General features: G+C 52.2%; 2 protein-coding genes across 5 annotated transcripts in view; both read left to right on the forward strand.

Annotated features, from left to right (window-relative positions):
- Nucleotides 1-1,434: 1,434 nt before the first annotated feature.
- Nucleotides 1,435-9,318, forward strand: MOB3C (MOB kinase activator 3C). Of its 2 annotated transcripts, none has more exons than XM_047789175.1 (4): nt 1,435-1,578; nt 4,812-5,280; nt 7,605-7,807; nt 8,997-9,318. In XM_047789175.1, exons 2-4 carry the CDS (start codon nt 4,863-4,865, stop codon nt 9,102-9,104), a joined length of 729 nt encoding a protein of 242 aa, XP_047645131.1. In that variant the 5' UTR covers nt 1,435-1,578; nt 4,812-4,862; the 3' UTR covers nt 9,105-9,318. The 2 variants fall into 2 exon arrangements, with proteins under 2 accessions (XP_047645131.1, XP_047645132.1); XM_047789176.1 differs by lacking the exon at nt 8,997-9,318 and adding an exon at nt 8,133-8,402.
- Nucleotides 9,319-13,618: 4,300 nt separating this feature from the next.
- The window catches only part of MKNK1 (MAPK interacting serine/threonine kinase 1), a 46,575-nt gene continuing 37,265 nt past the window's right edge, over nt 13,619-22,928 (forward strand). Inside the window, exons 1-2 of one of the 3 annotated variants that reach the window (XM_047789179.1) lie at nt 13,620-13,702; nt 16,756-16,916. The gene's annotated coding sequence lies outside the window, so the exon portion shown is untranslated. Of the gene's footprint in view, nt 13,703-16,755; nt 16,917-22,928 lie in introns of all 3 variants that reach the window. The other 2 variants (XM_047789178.1, XM_047789180.1) reach the window with 2 other exon arrangements.

The raw sequence follows: 22,928 nt of genomic DNA on the forward strand, positions 1-22,928 counted from the left end.
CGTTGCTGTGGCTGTGGCATAGGCCAGCATTTACAGCTCTGATTCGACCCCTAGTCTGGGAACTTCCATATGCCATGGGTGCAGCCCTGAAAAGCAAAACAAAACAAAACAACTGAAGTTCTTTTTTGCTTTTTTTGTTTTTTTTTTTTTTTTGCTTTTTACGGCCACATCTGCAGCATATGGAAGTTCCCAGGCTAGGGGTCTAATAGGAGCCACAGCTGTGGGCCTGTGCCACAGCCACAGCAACGCAGGATCCGAGCTGGGTCTGTGACCTACACCACAGCTCACAGCAACATTGGATCCTTAACCCACTGAGCAAGGCCAGGGATCGAACCTGTAACCTCATGGTTCCTAGTCGGATTTGTTTCCGCTGCGCCACGATGGGAAAGGAGTTCTTAGTTCTTAAGATCCACTGTGTGCCATGCAGCAGGCAGAAGATTGAGATAAAGGGGAGCCCATGGGGCATCTCTGCCATGTAAACGCCTGTCTCCTGCCTCCAGCTCTCCCCTATCCCCGCCTGCTCACCTCCCACACCCCTCCAGGGTGACTTCTGTGGTCTATCTGTCTGCTTTGGCCTTCCCACCCTAGAAGGCCTCCAACCTTCCCTCCCAACCCGGGACAAAGCCAGCCAACTGGTCCCCGGGCCTTGGGCCCACAGGGGGCACCCTTCTGCTGTGGGCTATCCAAGGCCCACAGGGGGCATCCTTCTGCTGTGGGCTATCCGTCTGCTGTCAGGGTGGACCCCAAGCAGAAAGGTAGTGAGAGCAGATTAGGTCTTGAAGCGTTTGGATTTGGTTGGAAGAAAGGAGGGAAAGAAGAGATTTCAAAGTGGGAACAGCTGGAACAAAGGTACGGTGGGGGGAAATGGGGTGACTTCACATGAGGAGAATCTGCCCAGCCCTAGCCAAGACACCAGCCCTGGTGTGGGAGGTGAGGCTGTGATTTGGCACTTTGGGGGGGCTAGTCCTTCCGGTGCTGGGGTGACGGCGAGAGACTCAGCTCATGGTTCCCTAGGCCTTCATTCATTCATTCAGCACAGTTATTCAGTGTCTGCCATGTGCCAGGCACCATGCGGGAGCTGAGGGTATAAGAGTGGGTAGGGCAGATTTGATCTCTTACGGAGCTCAGGGACAAGGGAGGCCCAGAAGATTCTAGGTGGACAAGGAAACGGTCATTCACCAGCAGCACTTTTGTTTCTGCTCCAGACGGAAGCTGGGCTTGTCCCCAATTCACAGTCGAGGAAGCTGAGGCTGCCTCCTCGTTAGTGCTTGGCCCCTGGGAGGCCTGGAGCTTGATAAGGACTTTCCGGAAAGGCGGGTGTGTTGGAAGGGGGGGTCCCCTTTCCCCGCCCCTTCCCCGCCCCTTGGCCACAGCGTGGCGGGGCCGGGAGGGCCGGGGCGGAGTTGGCGTCACCTCGGGGGCGGGAGGGCGACCGCGGACCCGGCAGGGCGGGCGGGCCGGCGGGCGGACAGTCGAGAGGACCGGCGCGGCGGGAGGCTGGCAGAAGGAGGAGACCGGGCGCTGGGGATGTGACTCCGAGGCCGGCCCGGACTCGCGCGCACCCGCCCGGCGGACCCGGTGAGTGAGCTCCCGCGCCCCCGCGCCCCGCCGCGCGGACGGCCCGGCCTCGCTTCCACTTTCCTTTCTCCGGCTGTCCCGGCGTCGCAGCGGCCGGCGGCGACCTGCGCCCAGAGGCAGGCTGGCCGCAGCCCTCGGTCCGGGGTGGAGGCCGGGAGCTGGGAAGTCGGGGTTGGGGTCGGGCGCGTCGGTCGAGGAGGGCGTGTCTCTGGCGGCGGAATGTCAGGCCTGCTCCTCTGGGTCCTGCGCCCGTCTCTCCGGACCCGGGGCTCGGGCGAGAGGGACGTCGGGGGCCTGGAGGAGGCCGAGGCGAGGGCGCGGGGGAGAGCTGAGAGTCCTCGCCCCTACGTTTCTCTCGGATCTCTGCCCTCAGCCCTCCGCCTAACCCCCACCCCAACACACACACACACACACACACACACACACCGCTCCTCTAGGCTGGATTCTGGGTTCAAACTAGATCCAAGATCCTGTGCCAGGCCTGGGGGAGTGGCCCGTGTGGCCCTGGCAGGGGGCTGAGTGTCAGAAACAGGCAGGGCCGCTCCGTGGTCTAAATTTAAGAAACCTAGATGCCCGCCAGCACCCCCCCACCCCCCCCAGGGAGCGGGTCGCCACTGGCCACTTTAGGAAGTGAAAGGACATCCAGAGTTGGGAAACAGGGGCCAGGGGGGGGAGGGCCATGGTTTGGGAGATCAGGAAGGGGACAGGGATTCTGTGAGAGATAGAAACTCGGTAAGGGAGTAGGAGTGGGACGTGAAGATGGACAAGGGTCTGGGATAGAAGGGCACCTATCCATCCCCCTGCCCCTGAACTTTCATTTTCCTGGGAAAAGACCCAGGCCTTGAAATTTTGCAGCAGGAAGGTGGGACTCCAGCTCACTGGTCAGGACACCCACGATGCTTGGGGTGTGGGGGAGACTCAGTCTGTTGGGGAAACAGGAATTAGGTCGTTCTTGTTAGTGGAAAGATGCTTCCCTTTCCCTTCCACTCCCCGCACCCCCTTTCCCCTTACCTCCACCAGACCGGAGACCAGCCAGTGCCATGTGAATGCCCGGTCCTCAAGTTCCCTTCCTGGGCCTGTTCCCCATCCACAACAAGAAGTGGGTTGGGCCAGTTGGCTTCTCAGGACTATGTCAGCCCTGTGGTTCTTGATTCTGAGCTTTCCGTAAAGCCTGAGCATCCGCTATGTTCCAGGCCCTGACCTTGGCTGGGGGATAGGGTTGGTGGGGGGACAGCAGTGGTCAAAGAGCAGCCTCCACCCAGGGACAAAGGTCTGGGTTCAGTAGAGGGGGCTGTGGGAGGAGGTCGCATCCAACCTAACAGTAGGAGTCAAGCCAAGGGACCTGCCGATGGTAGGTCCAGGCAGCGGGAAGAAGCCCAGGGTGGCTGCTGTAGGGATGTGGGGTAGGACAGGTAGGGCGAGGTTTTGAATGCCAGGGAGAGGGTCTGTTGGTAGCTGTCAGTGAGGGGGGTGTGCACAGGTGAAGAGCCCCAGGACCCTGGCTCACTCTAGTGTGATTGTAGTGATTTTGAAAGCACCTGCTCCAAGCTGAGTTTAGAGTGCAGGTGGCTACTAAAGTGCCGCTTCCTCTTGGGTCAGGAAGCTCAGGTCCCGCACTGGGGACGTCTTTGGGTGAGAAGCTGAGGGGTAGGGGGTGGATGACCTGCCTCATCTTTGGGGATTTTTCAAGAGGACAAGATCCCGCCGGGAGACCTGCCCCTTCTCTCCAAACGCCTCTCTCTCGTTTGACTTGATTCCCCGCCTCCCGACCTGCACGTTGTGTGTACAAGGAAGAATCCTTATTTCAGACACGTCTCCTTCACCAGCTTGACTTGTTGTCTGACTTGACAACTCACATGTGCCTTTCTTTGGTTACACCCAGTCACTGCCTTCTTCCTACCCTCCCTTCCCCAAGCCTGTACCGCATTACTAGAGATGTGAGGGAGGAAAATACTCCAGGGTCAGCTCTGAGGTCAAGGCCAGGCTTTGTGGCTGTATGCAAACCTCGGTCCATGTCTAGAGTCCAGGGCTCAAGTTGACCAAGGTAAGGGTCAGTGTTTAGTCTATATTCGGCCTTAGTGCTCTGGGGTCGGGGTCTCTGCTCCTGTGGCTAAATTCCAGCGGGTACCTGGGGCTACATTTCTCAAGAGCTCACACACACAGGAGAGGAGAGAACTACCCTGGAGTCCCAGGAACTTGACCTGTGAGTGACCCAGGAAGTTGCATGGGCCAAATCTCTGCCTGCTGCAGGGGTCACCCAGCAGTGGCGGATGAGACTAGACCCCAGGTCTCCTGCCTCTAAGCCCGGGGCTCTTATCACTGTCTCCAAAGTCTGTTCTGAATCTGAGATCCTTCCATTCTAAGAGGCAAAACAAATTCTTCTGAATTCTGGATGGGCCCAGCTGGGTGATCTGACTGTATCTTCCTACCTCCCAGTGCCAGGCACACAGTAGGTGCTCTTGGAGTATCTACTGTCGGGTGCAGCGGGAGGGGCTGGTGACTTGTGCAGGTTCGAGTGTGGATTTCAGGCTGGAGGAGGCCGGCTTGGGAGGAAGGATCTCCAGCTGCTGTTGAAGGAAGCGGTGCCCTTCTAGACCTGCCACCCTCCCCCTCTCCTCTCGTGCCTGCAGCCACACTCGGAGGCCACCCAGCTGGCCATATGAGGGCTCTTTCCTCTTTCAGGGTAGTAAAAGGAAAGGACATTTTTGGTAGAAAAGTCCCTTCTGCTCCCTGGGAATCCCCGGTGACCGGATGCACTAGGGGATGTCCCAGAGGAAGACCAGGGGGGGAGGCCCTCCCCCCTCCCCCCAGCACAATGCAGCCAGGCTCTCCCACGCTGCACCAGCTGGCCCCTGGGACCCCAGAGGTCACCTCCTCCAGGCCCCTGCCTCCTGGCGGGCCTACAGGAAGCCTCTGCCACCTCTCTAAATGGTCCACAGCAGGTCCGAGAAGCACCTGCTTGGAGCCGAGGTCCAGACGTCTCTGAGACGCAATGAAAGTGGAGAGGAAACAAAGCAAGATGCGAGGGGCAGCGGATGCTCGGCTGGGGGAGTGAGGGTGGCTGAAAAATGGGGCAGGACCCTGGCCTAAGGGGATGAGGAGGATCTGGAGTCCAGGCCGACCTGCCGAGCTTGGCCAAAAGCCCAGAGGTGAGAGGGGAATGATGTGTTGGGAAGTCAAGCCCACATGTAAGGTCCTGACCACCGCGCTCCCCATGCCCTTGGCCCCTGCAGGGCATCCGCAGGACCTGCTCCTGGAGACCCGGCCCTCGGCACCGCCTGGCCATGGCGCTGTGCTTGAAACAGGTGTTCGCCAAAGACAAGACGTTCAGGCCGCGGAAGCGCTTCGAGCCTGGCACGCAGCGCTTTGAGCTGTACAAGAAGGCGCAGGCGTCGCTCAAGTCCGGCCTGGACCTGCGCAGTGTGGTGAGGCTGCCGCCCGGCGAGAACATCGACGACTGGATCGCCGTGCACGTGGTGGACTTCTTCAACCGCATCAACCTCATCTACGGCACGATGGCCGAGCGCTGCAGCGAGACCAGCTGTCCGGTCATGGCCGGCGGGCCGCGCTACGAGTACCGCTGGCAGGACGAGCGCCAGTACCGGCGGCCCGCCAAGCTCTCGGCGCCGCGCTACATGGCCTTGCTCATGGACTGGATCGAGGGCCTCATCAACGACGAGGATGTCTTTCCCACCCGAGTGGGTGAGTGCCGCTGGCAGACAGGTCGGGCCTGGCCGGGGAGGGGGGCAGCCGGCGGAGCTCGTGGCGCGGATCAAGCGTTTGGTCTGATGGAGCCACGTCGTCGCAGAAGAGGAAAGGCAGACCCCGAGAGACGGCCCGGAGCAGGCGTCTTGAGCTAGGGCTGCCCGACTCCCAGTTTGGGCCTCTTCTTTTCTGAAGCCGGAGGGGCCCTCCAGGGACCGCCCTAGCGAGACCACTATGATTCTCAGAACCAGAAGAGGTGCACCAGGGGGCTCCTAGCAGGTCGCCCTGCTTGGGCTGATCTGACTTGCAGCTCCTGGGAATTCCCTCTGACTCTTGGCCCCAAGAAAGGGAAGGGGGTGGGGAGTGGGGGGCTGGGTGATTACACTCAGAGGGCTCTCTGGACAGACTTTTCCCTTGTCAGACCCAAGCCATGGGGCCTTTCCTTATCTCAGCGGGGCAGTGGGGGGCAGGTGAGGGGAAGGGGAGAGGGTGATGTCATCCTGACCGGGAGTCCCTCCCCACCCCAGGCCATTGACGGCGAGTCGGGGTGGCTCAGACGATGAGCAGACCTGATGCTGCTGTTGGGCACAGCAGCCCTGCCCCACCTGGCCGCCTGCTCTGTGCCAAGGCTTGAGAATCAGAGATGGGCGGGGCAGGGTGGTCAGGCCCCTGGGGGAGAAGTCTGGATGCTGAGGACACTGAGTCACAAAACCAGTGTCCATGCCCCTCCCCAGCTGACGGCCTGCCATTTCCTGCACTATCATGCCCCGCGCAGGTGTCTTCATTTCCCATGGGAGGAAACGGAGGCCGAGAGAGGCACAGTGCACTGAATCAGGAGGGACTCGCACCTTCAGCTCAGGTCCCTTGGGGCCCAGGGCCCCAAGTCTCGGTGTGCAGGACAAGTCTGAGGGATCTGGGCTGGGCTTGGGAGAGCTCACAGGGAGACAGGACTCGGCCCCACCCAAGAACGTGAGGAAGGGGAAGGGCCCCAAGGAGTGGGGTGAGCCAGTGTGGGCCTGTGCCGGAGCTCTTGTTCCCTTCTGGCCTTCTGCCTCAGGCCTGTGCGATCCCAGGGGTCTGTGCCTTAGCCCTGGGATGGCTCTGCCACAGCAGAGTATAGGCTGTAGCCACCAAGATCTCCCCCGTGAGCCTGGGGAACTGTGCAGAACTTGTGCCTTTTTCCCAGGTCCTGGACCTTTTCTCTGGCGGAGTCTGTGGCATGTACCTTTGAGAGGTGCTGCCATGTGGTGCAAAAAAGGTTTGAATCCTGCCTCCAGTCTGTCCTAATGAATGGTTCTGTGGCTTTGGGCAAGTAGGTCCACCTTTATGCACCTCTGTTTTATCATACGTAGAAGGCTGTTACACCATCATCATACCAGGCTAAAGGTGCAAAGGACCCAGCACAGGGCCTGACTCACGAATGGAAGGTTCTTCTAAGGGCTATTGACCATCTGAAGACCTGAGAGCTATCTGCAGTACTTCTCGAGGATTTAGTAATTGATTCTCAGGATTGGGGTCTGGGGCCTGCTGTGTGAATATTGCGAAAGGGGAAAGAGTTGGGTGGGGCTGGAGAGAGAGGTCAGGATCCGATCATGAAATGCCTCGAGCAGGTGCCAGGCTGGGAAGTTAGGACTCAATCTTGAAGGCCCATGTTTTTTTATGTTTATTTTTGCTTTTTAGGGCCGCACCTGCGGCATGTAGAGAGTCCCAGGCTAGGGGTCCAATCAGAGTTGTAGCCACCAACCTACACCACAGCCACAGCAGTGCGGGATCGGAGCCGCATCTGCGACCTGCACCACAGCTCACGGCAACACCAGATCCTTAGCCCACTGAGCGAGGCCAGGGCTTGAACCGTATCCTCATGGATGCTAGTCGGATTCATTTCCCCTGAGCCACGGGAACTCCCAAGGCCCATATTTTTTAAAATGGACCCCAGGTGTTAATGAAGTCCCCTTGGAAGGGCATCCAGGTCATGCGAGAGCACCTGCACATGCACGTGTTTCCGGGGAGACTTTTGGCATAACTTCCATCATGGTCTGAGAAGGGTTGATCAGTGACCCAACAAGGTCACTGAGTCCTGGTGATGGGAAAAATCTGGAAGATGATTTGTATTTCAGCAGAGAAGAGGCACAGTGAGGTTCATGCTTCATTAAAAAGGGAAGCTTAGGAGAAAATAAACCCCGATCTTGGTCTCCCATAGGGGAGTGTGCTAGGCAAGAGGCCATACTGGGTGAAGGCTGCCCACGTCCGGGAGGGCAGGTTTGGGCAGAGTTTCATCACCAAGATACTGATGCCCCACTTCTGTCCACCCCGCCCCCCAGGAGTTCCCTTCCCCAAGAACTTCCAGCAGGTCTGCACCAAGATCCTGACCCGCCTCTTCCGCGTCTTTGTGCACGTGTACATCCACCACTTCGACAGCATCCTCAGCATGGGGGCCGAGGCGCACGTCAACACCTGCTACAAGCACTTCTACTACTTCATCCGAGAGTTCAGCCTCGTGGACCAGCGGGAGCTGGAGCCCCTGGTGAGGCCAGGCCCCCACTGCCCACCCCCTGCCAGGGCTAGCCTCTGTGCGTTTTCAGATCCAAAGGCTGTCTGCTTTAGGAAACCCAATACCCAGTTGGATCTATTAGGGGATGAAATTCATTTCGCCATGGATTCTGTGCTGTAATAGCAAATTCATTCCAGGATCAGTTTACAAACACAGATCTGTAGGCGGAGTTCAGGGGGTGGGGGGGGTGGAAAGGGTCCAGGCTTGGGCAGAAGCGTGGCCACACCCTGTGGTTTGGGAAGGGGCTGCCTGGCAGGTTGCGCTCTGACTGGCCTGTCCCCACCTTGTGTCTCTGCAGAGAGAGATGACAGAGCGGATCTGTCACTGAGCCCAGACCTGGACCTTGTTGCCTGTCAGATGGACCATCTGAGCAGAGTGGCCAGGGGAGGGCACCCTCAGGAGTCTAGTGGCAGAGGGACCTGAAGGCCCTGGGACTCTGCCACCTTCCCAAAGCCCTGACTTGTGGTTCTCAGAGTCTGCCCACCTGTCCCCCTGACGGCTTGTGAGTGGAGAAGGGGAGAGCTTAAAAGTGGACAGACAGAAGGAAAGGAGGCGCTAAACCCCTGGCCGGACGTCTAAAGGGTTTCTGTTCTGATACTTAACCCTTCCATGTGGATGTGGCTGAGGTGATGGCAGGAAAGGTGCAAGAGTATGAGCTGCCTGTGTGTGAGTGGACACAGATGACACATGTGCTTGTGCGTGTGTGTGTGTGTGTGTGTGTGTGTGTGTGTGAGCTTCTGACTGAGGAGTGTGTCTGTGATTGCTAGCTGCCTTAAACCCTTCCTGGCACATAGTAGGCCCTCCATGACTGTGAGCTACACAGATGGATGGATGGATGGATGGATGGATGGAGTGAAGGAAGAAAGTAGGGATTAGGGCCATCAGACCATGACCGTGTAGGAGTGATGACAAGTCCCTGTCTCCGCTGGGTCTGTCTGACCCTGAATGTCAGAGCACGCGATGTGGTTGTAGATGTAGCTCCATGCTTGAACCTTCCAGGCTGCCGTCTTCCATCAGTATGAGTTCTGGGGAGCTGTGGGGAGGTAGAAAGGGGACCCCTGCCCCGAAGACCTAGATGCCTGGCCCACCATAGTCGCAGGTTCTGATTTGCTCAGTCAGAGATGCTCATAAGCTGTCATTTCTCTCACCCCTCTGCCTCCAGGAAGGTCTGATTAGAGACAGCCTCCTGGGCCTTGGGGGTGATCCCTCATGTCCACAAAGGTTCCTGGTCCTTAATTCAGGAATCACACACTCCAGCCTAACTCCCTGAATCTCCAGATGTGGTTGTGAGGATCTGAAGCCCAGCGCAAGATAATCCTCCAACCCACGGAGTTCGTGAACTTGAACTGGGAAACTCCAGAGCCTTGTCACCTGTCTGGGACACTGAGGACCATGTAGCTGTGAATGGACTCTTCCAGGCTTGGAAAGCCCCCAGCCTGCAAAGCTCTGCCTCCTTCCCAACAATCCTTAAGACGTTCCAGCTGGCTGGATCTCAGAGCATAGTTATCCAACAGAGCAACTGGGGTGTTCGTTCAGCCCTCCATTTCTCAGTGCTTCCCTGCCCAGCCCTGTGCCCAGACCCACAGGAAGGGAAACTGATGCAGGGGTAGGGCCCTCCTAGAGCCTCCAGGCTGGGAGGCCAGGATAGAGAGCCAGAAGGGACCTGGGGTATCATCCAGTCTCACTCGCAAAAGGAAACAAGCCAGGAAGTAAGGCGAGGAGATGAACGCAGAACGAGGGCTTGACAGCCTTTCTTCAGGGTACAACTGTCCCTGCTTTGACCAAGGATTTCTAGCCGGATGCCCGAGTGCCCTACTACCCCTCTGGTCTGCTGGGGTTGTCTGCCGAGCCAAGCCTCCAAAATTATGCCCCTCTCCGTGGCCCAGCAGCTGCCAGATCTCTGGGGAAGCAGATGGGGCTGCTGGGGCCGGCCAGCTGGACCCGGGACAGCTGCCTCCAGAGAAGTTCTCGAGGGAAACACTGGCCTAGCAGCTTTGCCAGAACCTCTGTGTGAGGGGGTGGTCAGAGATTCTCCCGAGCAGGACTGGGGATTGGAAGACGGAGTCTAGGCTATGGCCAGTGCTGATTGTGGGAGGGGGTGGGGGGGGTGGGAGGGGGTGGGGGTAGGGAATCTATTTTTGTGAAACAGAGGGAAACTTTATTGTTGTTATTTTTGGTAAAATAAAAGAGGCAAACTAAAGGCCCTGGTAGGAAGCTGTGGCCTGAGTGCCACATGGCTCCTGGGCCGGCTGTAGAAGGAGCTGGGCCAGGATCGGGCAGGGAGGGCTTTCTGTCCTGAGATCCTGGGCCATGTGGAGGGCTGGCTGGTGTGGTCATGTCTGGCCCAGCTCTCCAGGGTGGGGCCACCAAGGTTTTCCCAGGGCTCTGGACATTCTGGACCCAGAATTCCTGGGCTAGGCTGGGAACTTCGGTGTGGGGAGGGCTGGCCTTTGCCTTCTGGGAATTCAGTCTCAAATCCCAAGGAGAGTCTTGTTTTGGCTCAGGTCACCTTTATTGGAGCTAATGGGTTAAGGAACAGGGCAGAAAGACAGCCCTAACCCAAATCGCAACAGAGGAAACCCTTTTTTTTTTTTTTTTGGCTTTTGGCTTTTTAGAGCCATACCCACGACATATAGAGGTTCCCAGGCTAGAGATCTAATTAGAGCTGTAGCTGTCAGCCTACACCACAGCCACAGCCACGCCAGATCTGAGCCACGTCTGCCACCCACACCACAGCTCACAGCAATGCTAGATCCTTAACCCACTAAGTGAGGCCAGGGGTCGAACCTGAGAAACTTCATGGTTCCTAGTTGGATTCTTTTCCACTGCGCCACAACGGGAACTCCAGGAAACCCTTCCTAAGGGAAGCTGTTTGTTGGATGCTGGCTAGAGCTCCAAGTTGGGGTGGAGGGACATGGGGCTGACCCCTGAGCCTATTCCCCAGGGACACCTGAGGCTCTTAGCTTAGGTCTTTTTTTTTTTTTTTTGGTCTTTTTAGGGCCGTACTTGGGCCTGTGGAGGTTCCCAGGCTAGAGGTTGAAATGGAGCTGTAGCTGCCACCCTATACCACAGCCACAGCCTTGGAGGATCTGAGCCTCATCTGCAACCTACACCACAGCTCACAGCAATGCCGGATCCTTAACCCACTGTGCAACGCCAGGGATCGAACCTGCGTCCTCATGGATGCTAGTCAGATTTGTTTCCGATGAGCCATGATGGGAACCCTCAGTTCAGGTCTTGCTGCCCCTTACCCTCAACTTCCCAGGCAAGAGTTGAAAAACACCTTGGTTCTTAAGCATCAGCAAAGGCCTACCTAGAGCTCTTCTTTCTACCTGAAAAGGAAACAGCCTGGCTTCGTGCAGTGACTCTCCTGAGAGGCAGAGACCTGGGGTCCAGTCCCAGCCCAGCCCCCAAGGTACTTTGGCGCATTCCTTTCTCCTCAGGACCTCAGTTTCCCCCCATCTACTTCATGACCAGGGGCGGTAGTAAAGGACTTAGCGATCAATGAGCTCTTTCGCTGCTGGTCTGGACCACTCGCAATAACAGCTAATGCTGTGTGTTAGGTACCACTCTAAAGGCCCGACATGTATACTAGCTTGTGGAGTCAAATGTGTCTTTAACCAGGTGCTTGGCTCCCTTCCCGGTGCCAGGTATTCCTCCTTTCATTGCTCTAGGATCTGTAAGGCCCTCCACTCTGCAGCCCCTTCTTCCGGCTTACCAGAGGAGGCCCCAGTCCAGCGTTCTAAAAGGTGGCTCTGCTTGCACACCTCCTCTGACAGGTCACTCACTACTTCCTCAATTAATGGACAGCTTCGATTCTTAGCAACTTCAGGCTCTGGGCTCATAGTTGCTTTGGAATGCACCACGTGAGGGTAGATTTATCTCCGAACTGTGTGGCCGAGGCCTCACATGGGAATGTATGAATACATCAGGAAGCCCTCACAAAACTATTTTGAGAAATTCAGAGGGATGCTTGGAGATAACAAGACACAGAAAGAAAGAGATAAAAGAGAGCTGGGGCCTTGGTAACAGCAAGAAAAGAGCCCCCCGCCCCGCCTCCCCCAAAGGGCAAAAGTTGGCATAAGTGGATCCTGGGAGAGGCAGTGTTTTAGGGATAGAGGGACAGTTTGGTTGGGCAGCCAGGCTGCAGAAGGCTTTGTTTTCCTGTTGGCTCAAGATCCATAAAACTGTTTAGGGAATGAGGAAGCGAGCCATTCTCCCCACCTGGAAGCAAAGCATTCACCTGCTGAGTGAAAGACGCCCACCACCCTTGGCCCCCATGAACACTGTGGCCTCTGGAGGTTCTTGCTGCTACTCCCTCTAGGAGCTGTGTGGAATGCTTGGTGAAGGGGGTCACAGGCATGGCTGATGCTTCATCAGATTTGGGAAGCCCTTCCTCCTGTGAGCCCCCAGAGCCCTCATCCTGGCATTAACTGAATTTGGTTGCCATATGAAGGAACATTGCAATTTTGAGAACCTAGGTTGGAACATAAGTCTGAGTGACTTGGGGTCATCCGGCTATTGAGACATTCAGGGAATAGAGATAGGGAGAGGCCAGCATGGTCTCTGAGGACCTGAAGCTTGGATGGGCCTGGAAGGCAATGTGGGAGAGGTCAACTTACACAGGGGCCTTCAGGTTGAACTGAGAGATCCAGGAAGTAAATGAATACAGAAGCTTGGGAGAAACCCCCTCCCCACCCGCCTCCAGCCATCACTAGACTGAGAAATCTAGCAAAGCCGTGAGTGGTCCCAGTGTTTCAGACCTCCTTTCTTTATGTAGGCGAGACAGTTAAGGAAAGGGAGCCCAGAAGAGGGAAGGGAACAAATGTTTGTCAGGTGGATGATGGGAAGGAAGTCCAAGAAGCTCTGTAACAAGCACTGCTCATCAGATCCTCACAACAATCCTGAGACAAGCAGGGAAAGGATGTTTACTTCCATTTCCCAACGGAGGAAACACATTCAGGCCCTGACCTAACCCCCAGTCAGCACTCTCACTCCCTCATCACACTGGCAGTCTGAGGGAGGGACAGGGGCTGGTTGAAATTTTAATATATTTGCAGGAGGTTTTCTGCAAGAAATGAACTACTTTATATATATATATGGCTGCACCTGTGGCATACGGAGGTCCCCAGGCTAGGGGTCCAATCAGAGCTACACTACAGCCACAGCAATGCGGGATCCCAGCCGTGCCTGCGACCTACACCACAGCTCATGGCAAAGCCGGATCCTTAACCCACTAAGTGAGGCCAGAGATTGAACCCACAACCTCATGGTTACTAGTCGGTTCACGTCTGCTGTGCCACAATGGGAACTCCAAAAAATGAACTTTTAAAGTTTTTTTTTTCTTTTTTTTTTTAACCACTGGGGGTAATGCTTTACTCAAGGAAAAACTCTCACCGTGAAATTACAGGCACCCAAACCTTTTAAGCAATTTTACAGAATTTGTTCTTCTTTTATAAAAAGACTAGCACCATTTCCCCCTATGTAAAAGCCATTAAAAAAATTCCTTCCCAGCATACAGAAGCGCTCAATAAATATAATTACACCTGCCACTGCCTGGCCTCCGCCCTCCAGGCGCTTCCCTGGCTTCCAGACCTTCTCTCGGAAAACTCAGCGTCGGAAGAAAGTAAGCCCCGCCCCGCTCCCCCAGCCGTCTCCCGCCTCTCTCGTATCACGCCTGCGCAGTTTACTGAGTTGGCCCCACCCTCTCCCTGGGCGTGGCCACCAGGGCGCAGGCGCAGCCCCGCCCTCCCACGCCCCTCTCAGGTCGGGCCCGCCCCTCGCTGCTAGTACCGCCTCTTCCGCGTTCTCCGCCGAGCGTCCTGCAGGTGGGGTGCGCGCCGGCGGCCCCGCGGGAAGTCCGCTGAGGTAAAGCCCAGACAGCGAGGTATCCCTGCTCGTGAGATGGGGCAGGGGTCTGTGACTGAGTCGTGTGCCCGGGGTGGAGCAGCAGGGCCTTCAGAACGGCCCGAGGTCACGACCCGATACGGCCGCGAGGGGACCGCCGAAGGCGACCGTTCTTCAGGGCGCTCCTTCCTCCAGGTTGCTTCTGGGACCTGGCGGGACTCCGACGGTGACGAGCTCTGGGCGCGGCGCGTGTCCCGGGCCCGGGCTCAGCCTGTGCCTGGGGTCGGGGCTTGGGCTCTGACAGGCGTTCGAGGTCGAACTGGCCCCACTTGAGGCCAGTTTGACACTCAGTCCCTCTCAGGCGCTGTGGCAGAAGTCGAGGCTCAGGCAGTCCAGAGTCATGAATTGTTTTCCATGTGAGGAATTTATCGTGTCTGTGTACCCCATTATTTAAAGTTAACTGTGTTCACTTGAAAGCTCCTGGCCACTGTGGGTCCATGTACAGTGAGGAGAGGTCGTAGCACAGTCTCGGTCCTTGCGGACTTTACAGGCTCCCTGTCAGATGGTCAGTAGCACATCAGCACGGGTGACAGGACGGAAGTGTTGGAAGTGCTTGACTTCATGTCACGTAGCCCCGGGTTCAGATCTCACCTCTGCCACTTCCTAGCTGTGTGGCCTCAGGCGAGTCATTTCCCCTCTCAGAGCTTTAGTTTCTCCTGCATAAAAAGGGCATATAGGAGGGTCATTGTGAAAGGTGAATAGACCTCCATGAGCCCCCTCGGTGGCATCTGTCATGAATTGTGTGCTGAATACTTGGTGCATGAAATGGCTGTGATTTCTGGGAATTAGGTCATTTGCCCTGGGGTACTTTAGAGAGGCCTTGCGGGGAGGTGACCTAGGTCTTGAAGCCTCAGTGGGATTTATAGGTTTAATTGACCTTGTGGCTTGGGTCAGTGCTAACTGACCAGGGCGCATGTGCCCAGCACAGTGCTGGGCAGTTCATGTATATCGGTTCACTAGATCGTCAGCTACTGACCAGGTGATTTCAGCCCCGCTGTCCTTAGCCTCGGCCTCTCTAAAAAAAGCTTGTCTGGAAGTGATGTAAAGAGGAGATCCAGGGTTGGTTTTTTTATGTGGAGCTGGTGGTACTCCCTACCCAACTTCTCCCACATCTCCCCATTCTGTGATCCATAGAGTTAATTGGAGTTCTTGGCTTTCTCTGGAGGCCCTTTATGTGAGCAGATTTTGAGGATTAGAGGACCTGGTAAGGGAGCGCGTCTTCTACGCAGATTCCATGAAGCTGAACCCTGGCAGTGAGAAGCTCTGTGAACAGAAGCTGTTGGATTTTAGCACCTGCTTATGAAGCACCAGTGGTTTCCTATTAGGTGATCCCATGCCAAGTCTAGTAATTTGGTTCCGTTTGTCCTTTTCTTTTTTTTTTTTTTTTTTTGTCTTTTTGCTATTTCCTGGGCCGCTCCCGCGGCATATGGAGGTTCCCAGGCTAGGGGTCCAATCGGAGCTGTAGCCGCCGGCCTACGCCAGAGCCACAGCAACGCGGGATCCGAGCCGCGTCTGCAACCTACACCACAGCTCACGGCAACGCCGGATCCTTAACCCACTGAGCAAGGGCAGGGACCGAACCCGCAACCTCATGGTTCCTAGTCGGATTCGTTAACCACTGTGCCACGACGGGAACTCCCGTTTGTCCTTTTCATGGGTGCCTATGGGATCTTCCTGAGACGGTATTTTCATCATGTTATATGTCCGCTCTGAAATCTTCGTGGGCCTCGTTGCCTACCACATAGAGGTTGGACTCCTCGGCCTCACAGACGAGTCCCTCCAACATCTGTTCTCAAATCTCTCTCCTGCCGTTTCCCTTTATTCTTCCAAACCTGCACCCTGTGCCCCAAGCAAAATAAACTAGATGTTTTGGTTTTTTGTTTTGGTTTTTTTTTCTCTCAAACACTCCTTGCATGTTCCTTTGCCTACATTCCCTCTTCCTGGAGTTCCAGCCTCCTCATCTTTCAAGGCCCATGTCTATGTGACCTGTCAGCGAAGCTTCTCTGATCCCCCTGCTGGGTTAGTTGTCCCCCTTCCCATCTTCTGTAACAGAGCCTCACCTTGAATATAGCTCTCTTAGCAGTCTGCCTTGGGATGTGTCACCCCGTGTGTGATCTAAGTGCATTGATGGAAAGGGATCCTGTCTGTTTCTTCCCTCCTTGTCTGGCACATAGTAGGCTTCTACAGTGTTTGCAGTTGAATGAGTCAGGGACATTTTTTACTTACCCGCTTTGGTCTTTGTTTTATGAGCTTTCAGGTTCAGAGTGGGCCTTTGTGTTCTTCCTTCTCTTTGTGCCTAAGGAGAGCCCTCGTTTAGATTGATGTGGTGCCCTAGTTACAGGCATCAAAGGCAAGAAAGTGCAGGAATTTTGCACAAGGCAGGATTCTTCATCTCCACTATTGTTTTAAAGCTCTTGTCTTGCCTTTGCTGTGAGTTTTGTTGGCAGGGAGGTGGTGCTCTGTTCAGGAAGCTGCACTGAATGTGACATAGGTCACACAGGGGAAGGTGCACAGGTGGTTTACTAATCAGTTGTCCTGGACTTGGCCTTGGCCCTTCTCCTCTGGGAACCAGCAGTTACGATTTTCCCTTGCCAACAGCTTCAGCATCTGGAACAGAAGGCAGTTTGTTGATCGTAGAAAAATATACCTTGTTGAAAGATAAGGAACTTGGGAACCATCTCGTTCTACTTCTTCAATTTTATAGATAAAGAAAGGCCCGCATAGGTGGAAAGGACTTGACCAAGATTGGACAAGACATCAGTCAGTGGTGGAGGTAGAACTAGAAATGAAAAGTCCTGATGCTCTTTGTTCCAGTCTACTATATTATTGAGATCTAACATTTATTGAGTATTTACTCTGTGGCAGATACTGTTCTAAGTGCTTTATATGTAACATCTCAAAACTCTATTTTATACACTTGGCAACTGAGGCAGCTACAAATCATTCAGACCTACTTTCAGATTCCACAACTCTGCTTTTTAATATGGTTTTAATGGCTGTCTTCTTCTAACCAGCGGGGCAGAACAGTTCTCCAAAGAACTGGCTCCCAGATCACCTTTCCTCTCTGTGAATGAGGGACACCCTCCCAGCCATGTCTCCCTTTATCCTGAAGAAATGTCTTGAGAGGAGTCCAGAGTGTATTGAAAGAAGAGATGAAAGAATGAAGCAAACTGACGTGAGTATTGGTGGCTTTTAGTTTAGGAATATTAGTGTACTTTAAAACTTGCGTGTTGATCAAGTCAGGAGTTTTAGAGTAAACTTAGTCGAGGATCTTTCTGTAAAGTTTCCTCGTCAGTGGTGGCAAGATTCAAATGAGTAAACACAGCTCGTGGTATATACAAGACTGTGGTACTGAGAAATATACACAGAGGAGAGTAATGCATTTCCTGCCCTCCTGGAAGTAATTGTCTTCTCAGAGCCTTCTCCCTCCAGTGTAGTTGGGAAGATAGATGAGTACATAAATAACTGAAATCAGACCGACTGTAGTAAATGGAGTAAAGAATGTAAACAAAGTGGGAGTTTGGGAAAAGGAGAAATTAATCCCAACACGACTGAAGGGGGTCTAGCAAGGATTCCTGAATGTGGAAAATTTATGCTGTGCCTTGGAGGAGGTTCATTCCTGTGAGAAGGAACAGATTGAGCAGGAGTCTAGAGGCGGAGTATGTTGGGGGACAGGAATGGAGGTGATGGAGAAGAGAAATAAGCTAAAATAGTGGATTATGGCCACAATGTAGAGAAGGACATGGGGAGAAGAATGCTAACATTTACCAGTCTCTACTCTGCATTGTTGTTGTTGTTGTTGTTTTGGTTGAGCCTTCAGAAATTCCTGGGCCAGGGATCAAACTCAAGCCTCAGCAGCGAACCCGAGCTACTCCAGTGACAACGCTGGATTCTCAACCTGCTATGCCACAGGGAACTCCTACCCTGCTTTGTGGCTGACAGTATATTAGATGCATTACCCACTGTAATTTATTTAATTCTCAGAATCCTATAATATGGGAATAGTTAGCCCCAATTTAAAGATGAACAAATTGAACCTTAGAAAGAGTAAAGTGATTTGCCCACGGTCAGGTCACTGGTGAGTGATAGAGCGTGGTCCACACCTATGAGTGTTGGATTCGAAGACCCATGTACCTTTCATTGTGCTGCAAGGCTCTGAATGCCATGAGCAGGGCTCTTTTTAGTCAGCCTGGCTGCAGAATGAAGGCTAGTAAGCAAGTCCGAGAATGGGGACATCAATGAGGAAGCTGGTGGAATAGTCCAGTCCAGGCTTAAACTGTGAACCACTGACCTAGTATGGAAGCTGCCTGGTGTAGGTCTGCTTGATTGGTTTAATATGGGAGCATTTGGGCAGCTCCTAAAGTACCACTAATCAGTGCATTGCCATCTTCACTAGTAGAATCTTAGAGTCAGTCTACAGAGGCTGCTGGCACCCTGGTATTTCAAGCACAGGTTCTCATGTGAGATTAGTAGTTCATTAAAACAGTGTTTGGGGAGGAAGCCCACATAGCACATACTGTTCGTTGATTTTCTCACCCTCAAATCCAACAAGAACGTATAATGGAGGAAAGAGAACTACACTTGCAGTCAAGAGGCATTCAAGTCCTAGTTCTGCTCATCATCCTCTGAGAGTCCTCAGTCTTAGCTTCTTTCTCTGGAAGCTCATGTCTGAGATCACTTCTCTTGCTAATGTTGTGTGTTGCTTTGCCCTTCCTGCTTGGGGCAGTATAAGGAAGAAGCTGGGAACATGAACTTGGATTCAGAGAGTCGAAGATTTAAATTCCAGCCTGTCACCCTTCTTCCAGGGAGGCAGTAGTAGACTCTAGAGTTGGACTGTGTAGCTTTGAGTCCTGACTCTGTCAATTGCTGGCTGCTTGACTTGGACAAATTACTTCACCTTTCTGGGTCTTAGTTTCTTCACTTGTAAAATGCCTACAAACATGACCTACCTTATGGGGTTGTTATGAGGATTGAGATAGCTTATATTAAACACTTAGCGCAGTGCCTGGCACACAGTAGGCACTCAGTGAATGTTAGCTTAATAGTAATACTGTGGGAGTTTCCGTCGTGGTGCAGTGGTTAACGAATCCGACTAGGAACCATGAGGTTGCGGGTTCGATCCCTGCCCTTGCTCATTGGGTTAAAGGATCCAGCGTTGCTGTGAGCTGTGGTGTAGGTTGCAGACGCGGCTCGGATCTTGCATTGCTGTGGCTCTCTGGCATAGGCTGGTGGCTATAGCTCCGATTCGACCCCTAGCCTGGGAACCTCCATATGCCGCGGGATCGGCTTAAGAAAAAAAAGAACACAAAAAGACAAAAAAAAAGTAATACTATGAATAATTATTATTAATATCCAATTAGGTATTGTTTTTATAGGAAAAATATTTTTAGGGCCATATTCCCTTCTCTGAAAATGTCTTACTGTGACATTGTTTGCCTTCTCTTCCTTTCAATGTCCCATCAGGAAAATTTGAAATACAGCCATACCTCATTTTATTGCACTTTACAGCTATTGCATTTTTTACAAATTGAAGGTTTGTGGCAATCCTGCATTATCAGATGATGGTTAGCATTTTTTAGCAATAAAGTGTTTGTAAGTTAAGGTATGTACATTGGGTTTTTTTTTTTTTTAAAGATATAATACTATGGCATCCTTAATAGACTACTGTATAGTCTAGATGTAACTTTTATATGCCTTGAGAAACCAGAAAATGTGTGTGATTTGCTTTATTATGATATTGGCTTTATTGCTTTGGTCAGGAGCCAAACCCTCAGTATCTCCAAGGTATGTCTGTACTAGATTGTCACATTGCTGGATTGCAAAGCAGGACGTGACAGAAAATGCCTGTAAGAAAAGTAGCAATTAAAAGTCAGTGGCTCTTGAAGTTCCTTGGTGGCTCAGCAGGTGAAGGATCCAATGTTGTTACTGCTGTAACAAAAAAAAAAAAAAGAAGAAGAAGAAGAAGAAGAAGAAGAAAGAAAAAAAGATCAGTGGCTCATTAGAAAATTCTACCTGACTTGTGTTTTCACCACCTGGTCTCCACTGGAAACAGGAACAGAGCCGTGTATTTATTTCCTTTTGCCCAGCCTTCCACAGCTGTATTCCACAAGACCCCTCCAATTCATTTGCCAAGAAGTACCACAACAGTATTTCAGGAAACGTAGTCCCTAATTTGGTTCTTCTTTTTCTCCAGCTTAAGCCCCTGTGGCCTTAACTTAAGCCATTTCTTCTTGTTCCATTTCCCATGAATATGGAAAAGTTCCTTCTGATTATAAAGGGAGAATGAGATCAAGATTATCTCATGAGAACCTTTTGTATACTTAAAGCCAGAATCAACTTAGGCCTCATCTTCTCTTCTCCAGGCTAAACAGCCTTGGTTTCTTTTACTTTGCTCTTAAAACCTATTTTCCGTTGCACGGATCACATTGGTCATGCTTCTTTTCTTTCTCTTAGGTCTTTCTACTTCTTGGCAGTGACCCAGACTGTGCTTAGTCTGCTCATAAGAGTCCAACTAAAACAGTTTAAGGGAGGAATAACTTCAGGTGTTTTTATTCTTTCATTAACATTCATTGAATGATTGCCCCATGCCAGGTGCTATGCTCAGTGTAGGGGACCCAGAGATGAATCAGACACAGTCTCTGCCCTATCCGTAGCTCACGGTCTAGGGGAAGGTGTGAGTAAATGTTACAGGTGCTGTGACTGAATTAGGCACGAGTGTGGGAAGCTGGAAATTATTTAGGGCAGTTAGGTGGAAACTGTCCAGCCAGGACTTCTGTGGGGGAGTGATAAAGTGTGGTGCTGGAGGGCTAGGCTGGGACAAGACTGTGGAGGCCCTGAGTGACAGCATAGGAGCTCGGTTATTCCAGAGGCAGTGGACACCAGTAAAGGTGTTGGAGCAAGGAAGTTCCAGGCTCAAATCTGCCTTTGGGGACCGAGGACAAGGCACCACCTCAGCTTATCTGTCTTTTCTGTCTCCCCACTGATATTTTCTGTCTTAAAAGTAATATGATAGACCTCTTGTTTGTATACTTGGGGAGGATGGTTTGCTCTAAAACTTCTGCACAGAGACTAGCTCGTAAGCTCTGGAAAAATTTCATTCCCTGTGCGTCAGGATGTTCCTGAATAATTGAGAGTTGGGCGCCTGGCCTATATAAGACCCAGTGGCAGGCCAATCTGTGAGGTTTGGCCTGGCCTTATTCACCCCTTCCCAGCCCTGTACCACGAAGAGGTGCAGGAATGAGGAGGGGGTTCCAGGGCTCATCTGGGTGTTTAGCAAGGAGAACTATGGGGAGTCAGTAGCATGAGAGCCAGAAGTTCTTTCTGGGGAAGACAAGAGGCCCATCAGAATTTGGAATGGTGTCAGAAGGAATCAGGGCCAACCAGGCACTTAGAATCCTGGGTCATGTGTCTGAAAACCTCCAAATTCCATCTCTGCCTTTGTACTTGGCTCTCAGTTTCTTCTATCCTGCTGCCCCATTGTGGTTTATAGAGTGGCTGGTTTGCTTTCTAGGGTCACACCTGATCTGGGGAAGCCATATCCCAAGCTAGAGTAATAATTACTATTTATTGAGTGCCTACTATGAACCAGGCATTGTGCCATGAACTTGACCTGCATTAGCTCATTTAATTCTCACAAAATCCCTGTCATGTAGGTGTTATTGCCCCCATTTTACAGATGATGACAGTGAAGCACAGAGAGGTTGAGTATTATATCATTAGCACGTGGTAAGGCCAGATTCTGAATCTACGCCTTAAAGGCTTGAAAGCCCATGTACTTTCTACCTCTCCAGCCCAAGAGTGGCTCCAAGCAGCAGAATAATGCAAAGTCCATAGAGGAATTCTGAAGGTTGTTTTTACTATAGGCCTAGTAGAAGTAGAAGTGAACAGAGAAGTGTGTGTGTGTGTGTGTGTGTGTGTGTGTAAGAATGGGGTTGGGGGTGCGGGGGGGATAAGCTGGGTTGGCAAACTGGCCTACAGGCCATATCTGGCTCATCACCTATTTTAGTATCAACTGCAAGCTAAGAATACTTTTTACATTTTTAAATGGCTTGGAAGAAAATGCAAAGAAAATTAATATTTTGTGATGAAAATTATATGAAACTAAAATTTCAGCACCCATAAATAAAGTTTTATTGAAATATAGTCACACTCATTTACACATTATCTCCAGCTGCTTTTGCTCTACAAAGGCAAAATTGAGTAGTTGTGACAGAGACCATGTGACACACAAAGTCTGAAATATTGATGGCCCTTAACAGAGAAACAATTGCTAACCTCTTACATCAGACAACAAGAAGGGTCAAGGGTTTTAAACCTGTGGCAAGACTAAAGGCAAAGAGTTAAAGTCAAGGCATTCAAGGTTGTCCCCTGGAAGCACTGAGGCCATGAGGAGAGGAAGTGTAACCTTCTTTGGGTCCTGGAAATAGTTTTGTTGGGCCACAGAGATTTGCTTGGGAATAAAAAGCATAATAGGGATTATTCTTTGTGGTAACATTCTCTATTGAACAATAAAGAAATATTTTGTGGATGAAGTGATCCATTCAGATATTTACTGAGCCCCTTTTTCGTGCAGATACGACATTAGATGCTGGAAATACAAAGATGAAAAAGATATGTCTTGGCCTTTGTGGAGCTTATGGCCTCGTGGGAGAGCCACATGAGCATGAGCAGAGCCAACTCCGAGTGTTATAATAGCAGACATGGTTTCAATTAAATGCTGGATGAAGTAGAGAAAAGAGTCAGGAACCATTCCTATAATTTGTGAGCCTGCTTTAAGTAATTTACGATGGACCTGGAAGGATGAATAGGTGTTGTTTTTCAAGGAACTACAGGCCAGGCTGAGGGAGGGTCTGACAATGGGAATATTTGGAGCTTATGAGGTTGGAGGAGAAAGAGACGTTAGAAACGATTTAAAAGTTCTGTGGCTGGGTGACTGGCAGGATGATGTAATCTGATGGGGAAGAAGAGAGAGGGGGAGGGGGGTGTGAGGGGGTTGGGGACAAGTCCCGTTTGGAACATGTGATTTGAGGTAATGGGGAAACACTTTGGCTTCCCTTTAGAAAAACACCAGAAATGTTGGCAAGAGCACCTCGAATTTGGATTTAAACTACATTTTCAGAGCTTTTCCACTGGGAAAAGAGGAAGTACATATTCATTTCGTAGAGAAATTGACAAATCAACTTTGGCA

This window comes from Phacochoerus africanus, chromosome 8 (genome assembly GCF_016906955.1).
Source record: "Phacochoerus africanus isolate WHEZ1 chromosome 8, ROS_Pafr_v1, whole genome shotgun sequence".
NCBI classification, from domain to species: Eukaryota; Metazoa; Chordata; class Mammalia; order Artiodactyla; family Suidae; genus Phacochoerus; species Phacochoerus africanus.

Coding starts and splice junctions, on each gene's coding strand:
- MOB3C (XM_047789175.1), top strand. CDS start 4,863: ATGGCGCTGTGCTTGAAACAGGTGTTCGCCAAAGACAAGACGTTCAGG. Junction 5,281..7,604: donor TGTCTTTCCCACCCGAGTGG/GTGAGTGCCGCT, acceptor CCCGCCCCCCAG/GAGTTCCCTTCCCCAAGAAC. Junction 7,808..8,996: donor AGCGGGAGCTGGAGCCCCTG/GTGAGGCCAGGC, acceptor CTCTGCCTCCAG/GAAGGTCTGATTAGAGACAG.